At 33.1% G+C, this 6,619-nt stretch overlaps 1 protein-coding gene across 1 annotated transcript; it reads right to left on the bottom strand.

Moving 5' to 3' along the window:
- Positions 1 to 1,075: 1,075 nt before the first annotated feature.
- LOC105158647 (RNA-binding protein) lies at positions 1,076 to 3,915 on the bottom strand. The gene is made up of 5 exons (XM_011075466.3): positions 3,651 to 3,915; positions 3,394 to 3,517; positions 2,595 to 2,841; positions 1,464 to 1,586; positions 1,076 to 1,370 (listed from the first exon to the last, which is right to left on the bottom strand). The coding sequence occupies exons 1-5, from the start codon at positions 3,728 to 3,730 to the stop codon at positions 1,249 to 1,251; spliced, it is 696 nt and encodes a 231-aa protein (XP_011073768.1). The 5' UTR covers positions 3,731 to 3,915; the 3' UTR covers positions 1,076 to 1,248.
- Positions 3,916 to 6,619: the final 2,704 nt, after the last annotated feature.

The following is a 6,619-nucleotide window of genomic DNA, read 5'->3' as shown; positions in this document are numbered from 1 at the left end:
GATCATTATATGGTTTGAACTATTATCATCAGTTGATAAAATGATAGAGTTAGAAAACGAGTTTGAAGTGAAGGGTAGATCTGTTTGTGATACAAAATATATCAAAAGAGAGATTTTATTTAAAATTCAATTCATGAGATTGGTATTTCGCTGCTCATATTAATATATTTGATGCGCACGTTTTATTGAAATTTGCCCACAATCTTTCTCAAGTTTAATTTTTGAATTTACGATGCCTCGTAGCTTAAGAGTGATCATGAGGTCGAGAGGTCGAGCCTCTCTCAACCCGAACGCATTTTTTCTTTTTCCTCGTTTGGTTGTTCCTCTATTTTTCGAGCAAACAAGAAAAGCATGCGTAGTTTCTTCTCCATAACAGAAGACCTTTGTTGTTGTGTTGCATCAGTGACACAATAATAAGAGACATGCCTCTTAAAAGTGATCACTCTTCAGACGGTTGAAACCGTCCTCCGACCTAGAAAATATCAACAGATGCATGGATTTTAGCGATCTTGAACCATCCTGTTATGTGTGTTGCTACTTTGATTGGAGTGCAGACACTATGCAAAGATATGGGGACGATCCACCGTAGTGTTCTGAATAAGACTTGAAGCTTTTCGCTTCAATGGCTTAATCTGATGTAGAGTGAGAAATCATGGGAAACTGAAAGGGTGTTCATTATAAAAGAATCAAATCCTGCTGCACGCACCGGTGTCTTTATCCAGGAATGATCGGAATCTGCATTCCGATGTGTTGATACACTTAGAATTAGGTGGCCCCAATGATCAACTTCCTTTCGTAGAGCAGCTGTCCATATATGTGCAACTGAAATCTTACCCCCGCTTCTTACTTATTCAAAAAGCAGTAGCCCAACACTAACTGTCGAGCAAGGATCTATGTCCTTGTTCTTCTGCTCTGCCTTCAGATAGGAATGGAAAATGTTGATTAGGTTAGCAATGTATACTTTTCCTATATTGGTGGATGATCTTGCTGAAGGTCACCACCTTGGGCAGCTCTACTACATATACCTTATCTTTCATTCAATCAAATTTAAGAAATGAAAAAGAAAAAACCATGATACAGATGAAGCAAGATTTTGAGGCTCAGTTTTCAAATTCAAACACCGTTGCACAAAACCTATTCAGTGTATACCAGTGCTACAAAATACCCCCATCCTGTACATGCGAATGAATATTTTTCTTGTGGTAAACCAGAGTGCATTAGAGGCATAACTGAGGAATTCCGGCCAATCTAATGCCATTCGATACCTCCAAGTGTGGTACAACCAACTCCTTCCCAAACATCATTGCATCCTACTTCTTCATTGTCAACACCTTCCATTTGGTCATCCCACCAACCGCCCCCATTCTCATCTGTTAGAAAAAGAATGAAAGCATGGTTTTAGTTCGTTAATAGCTGAACTTGGAGGTGAAAGAAGAGTAATAGAGATTCATATGGTGACTCACAGTGATTGAAAAGAGGTCTAGGTTCTTCATGGGCTAAGTTCTTCCTTCTTGTACTTTGTGTTGGTTTTGAATCTTCTCCAAGAACTACCAACCGCTTCCGAGCAGGTGGCTTTTCATAGTGACCTTATAATTCAGATGGAAAAATGAATAAGTTTTAGTGCTATGGAGCAGAGACGCTCAGTTCTACACAGGACCGAGATTAGATAGGAGTTCTACCATTCTGAGTGCTTATCTTCATAACCTAATAGACATATTGTATAATGTCATTCCCCAAGAAAGAGTAGAATAGCCAAAGATTAAAGGTCTAAGAAAAATATAAAAGGTGGTGAAGGAAGGTGACAAATGAATTGGAAAAAAAGCTGTCAACTGACTTGCCTTAGGAAAGGTACATACGTCAACTAGAAAACCTGAGAGGAGGTACTGAAATGAAGCCAGGCAAAACTTTAGTTTAACTAAACTGAAAATTTCAAAAGGCAAACCCAAAGTTTAACTCATTTGACCTGAACTCTAGTTATCTGAATGTGATGCGGACTGCTAAGAGGAAGGCTGGAAGCTTAACATCATATACTCATATGTGCTCCATAGACAAATTTCTTAATAGATCCGTTATAGATTTAGCATATATACTTCACATGTGCTTCATCAGTAGTAGATACTCCATTGAATCGAAAAGGGAACATGTAACAGTTTAGATGTGTCGTCCTGAAAACCAAAGCATGATTAACAAGCTGCCTTAGCAGGGCTTCTTCAGCCTATACACACAGAAAATAATGTTCCATCAGTTAAAGTTCCCAGCATGTCGAAATTATTATCTTTCCAAAACTAAGGTTCACAACTGTGAGTACTTCCAGCATCAATATAGCTTCAGTAATAATGGGAAGCAATAAGAAATGGATGAAGTTAATTTTAAAGAAGAGTGTCTTCAAACATAAACTTTTACAGAGAAATCATGGAAATGAAGTGGTAAAATTATAATAGAGATTTCTGGTTTTGTTAATCAGCTTGCTAGAAGATGATTAGTTGAGAAACACAAGCAACTAACATTGAACAATAACTGCAGTGCTCAAACAAATCAATCGAGACTTATTGGAGGCTTAATGGGTGTGTGAGAACTACATTGAAATTACATACCTTCAAACAGATTTTTTCTCTTTCTCGTTTGCTGTAAGTCATCCTCATAAAAAATCTCAGTCGCATTGGTTACATGAGAATTGTGAGACTGGCTCTTCTCCTTTCCGACATTCTTGAACATATTGAAAGCACCATCAATTGAAAGCTTTACCTCTGCTTCTCCTTTTTGCTTTTTACCACTTTCTCCCACTGCACCCGTATTGAAATCTTGACCACTTAACGCAGAAGAAAAGCGCAGCTCTTTCCCCTGCCATAACAGAATCCTGTGCTCATAATTGGTTTCTTAAAAGACATTACATTTGCATGAATTACCAACCCAATGCACCCTCACTAAGATTTTTCTAACTTTTATGTAGTCCAAACTTTGTTACTACAACTATGCGTATCTGACAACGTAGTCATGACACTTTTCATCCCATCCTCTAGAATCAAACAACGTAATAAAGCTACAAGCCACACAACATCTCTAGGCGCACGATGATGTTAAAACTGTTCAAGAACCAATTAATCTATAAACAAGAAGTAAGAAAATATTATTGCTTCAGCTGAAGCTAGAGCAGCTCTTTTATTTGCAATTCAAATTCTTCTTCGTTTTCACGTTTAACAATAAACCAATATTTTCTTATTTCTCTTCCATATTCGAAACTTTGACAATGAAAAACCAACATTAGGATTCAAAGAACTTGTTCAAGAATTTGTTATCCTTTGTTTGTACATTCCGAAACCCCAGTAAATCACAACAGCCCATGTGTCTTCCCCAAAAACTGAATAGATTTAACACACTAAACACAAATATCACCTGCACTGATGACGGTAGCACAGAACTCCTATGCAAACTCCTGTTAAGGAAATCAGACAAGGAAACCTGAGAACCCTTTTGACTGGGAGCTTTAGTTACCAAATTCTTCACACAATCACTTGACCTGAAAATGAAAACAAAAGCAAAAACACAGCGAAATATGACATAAAAAAAACAATCAAAAACCCGCATGCTTAGAAATTAAGTGGAAAAACAGATTCAAGAAGCAACTTGGACATTTGAGTTCAGAAATTCACCTATTCGAGGCACGGAAGAGGAACGTCGAAGCGATAGAGCGTTGCCCAAATGGCCTGAGAGAACACTTTTTTGAGTTCATCTCTGTTTGTCTTACCTTTCTTGTTTATCCTTCTCGTTTTCGAGCAGTCTGGTTCAATTTCGGTACGGTGATCCGGCGCCAAATTTCAAATAAATTGGCGGCCAAGAAGTTGAAATGGACATCACGACTCCAGCATAAGCTGCACACACGTTTCCATCGTAGTCTTTACTAATATTAAAAGAGAAGCAATCTTCCAACCTCACAAATTTTGGGGCAGCCAACGACAATGTAGCATTAATTTTTTATAAAATCAAAAATATTCTTAACGAAAAAGTAATTAATTTTTTTAATTTTTAAAATTTATATTAATTAATAAATTATTATTTTTGTTTCTTTTTTTTTATTATTTTATGTATTAATTTATAATATATTTTAAAATATTAAAAATTATTTATTATATACACGTAGAAACAACTTCTCAGACTTTAAAAAATTGAAAATACGTTTGAAACCAACCACAATGTGATTCCATTTTTGGGCTGATTCCAAAATAACCCAAAATTACTAAAATGTTGTACCACATCTCACAATAATTATTTTAGCCCATTTCAAATTTGATATTTGATTTCATTTTCAGCCTATGTCGGACATTGGTTATATGACATGTTTGGGTAGATTTTTTTTACCTACACTAAAACTTTTATAAATTAATAAACTCTTTAAAATAATAAAATTTTCTGGTCCCGACATGGGCCTTTGTAAAAAATAATCAAATTCGATAAGATAATAAGATAATAATTTTTTGAAAAATTCCTTTATAAATATTAGGTCCCATTAAAACTCTAAATTAATAATTCATAAATATTATGGTAATTGGCTAAAATATGAAGTCTGTACTTTACGCATTTGATCATTTATGGATAATTTTGCGATGCTTTTTTTAGATGAGAAGACAGGGTTGAGTGTTATGAATTATTTTATTTTCATATTGAGATTTATATAGTATATGTTTCATTCATCATACATGAATATATTTAATTGGCTATAATAGTTATTTAAGTGCAACGAATTAATGTAAACATGTATATTTAAGTAATTCCAATGAATTGGTACATGCGTCCATGAATATAATAATTAATTGTATACAATGAATTGATATGATACATGAATATATTTAATTAGTTACAAAGAATTGGTTGATGCATGAATATAATCAATGAAACACATATATGAATTCATATATTTTCAATACATATGTACTAAATTTGCTGAATTTAAAAAGTCTCTCTTTTAATTAATAAAATATTAATTTATCGATAAATTAATACCTCTCTAAATTAATAAAATTTCATGGTCCGAAGGTTATTAATTTATAGAGGTTTTACTGTATTGTGTATTTTTTTATAGATTTTGAATTTTTTTAATTTGAATTTTGCATTTTGAATTTTGAATTTTTAGTTTTTTTTTAAATTTGTTTCGAAATATTGAAAATTTAATTTATGTGTACTTGTTTACAATTAGTAAATTGGAGTTGCAGAATAGAAAAATATTGGGTTAATTATTTAAATTATATTAAAAAATTATATAAATATAATTTATATAAATTATATTACATATGTTAGTGACTCGACTTGAAATTTTTTTCTTTTAAAAGAAAAAGGCCAATGTCGTGGATGTCAGCCACGATATCGTCCTTTTTTTTGTTTTTTTGTTTAGTTTTATTTTTTATAAATTAATTATATTTAATTCATTTTTAACAATATATTAAAATTCAAAAAATCATAATTATCCTACAACATGTCAAATAATTTAGGCACTCCCAATAGATGGTGAGCCTATGACAGGAGTTGATTTCGATTGAGCCATTATTCAATGGAAAGACTATTGCTTGACTTATTTAGGTTTTCGGCCGGATGCAAATGCGTTCAAGGATTTACGATTTGCAAACTCAGATAATTATATGTCAGTTGGCGGCGGTCGAAATTACTCATAACACACTCCACTGTTGTCTAGTACGCTCGTGTTGTTGCGTTGCTCCTATTGGGTGGGGTGATGTGCGCGGATTCATTAGGAAATCCGGTATCATTACTATATCTTTTAAAATTAGATGATATAGAAACAACCAAAAACTACAGTTGGGGCAGTGTTGTGCTTGTAATTTTATACCGTGAATGATGCAATGCCAGCATAAAACACAAAACTGCAATTGTTACAGGTAAAATTTAAGTATTAACTTATAGATAAATTTTTTTGTTACAAATATTAATTAATAACACATGTATTTATTATTTATACAAATTTGGGTATGATCACATATCACTCCACTTTGCCCCGGATTTGGTGCAGAACAATTATATATTGGCAAGTCCAAACTGATAATAATCGCTTGCTCCTAGTAGCACCTTATGGTGCTACATGGAATTGTGAGCATACCTTCACCCAAACTATACGAGCCACTATCTAGGTCATAAGAGATATATTGGACGAAATGCAGACGGATCAAGTAACTTATATTTAATATTATATGTATATTTATATTGTGAATTAAATGCACATTAATTTACATTGTTTCATTTATTACAGTTCATCTAGCAACTGTATGACATAAACTCGGATATCATTATGGCTTACTGATAGAATCGCATTTTGTACTTATTTCATATAATATTTTAGCCTATTTTGTGATCAAATACTCCTAATTAAATATTATTTTGCAGCATTAGGACAAAAGAATTGGAAAATAAAGAAAAGCACCAAAATGGAAATTCAAACAAGACTCAAACTCAAATTCTGGCAAGAGTTTGGAACTGCTTGGACTACCTCTGATGAAGGAAGAGTTTAACTAGGATTATAATTTTATCTCTATAAGTCTTCTAGTTCAACTAGGAATCTACTTCTAATCCTAGTAGAACTAGGTATCTAGCTATTATAAATAGGTGATGTAATTCA

The sequence above is a fragment of the Sesamum indicum genome, linkage group LG3, assembly GCF_026168435.1.
Source record: "Sesamum indicum cultivar Baizhima isolate 11 linkage group LG3, ASM2616843v1, whole genome shotgun sequence".
Classification (NCBI taxonomy): domain Eukaryota; kingdom Viridiplantae; phylum Streptophyta; class Magnoliopsida; order Lamiales; family Pedaliaceae; genus Sesamum; species Sesamum indicum.
The sequence above is the reverse complement of the archived record's forward strand: the minus strand, read 5'-3'. Positions and strand labels throughout refer to the sequence as shown.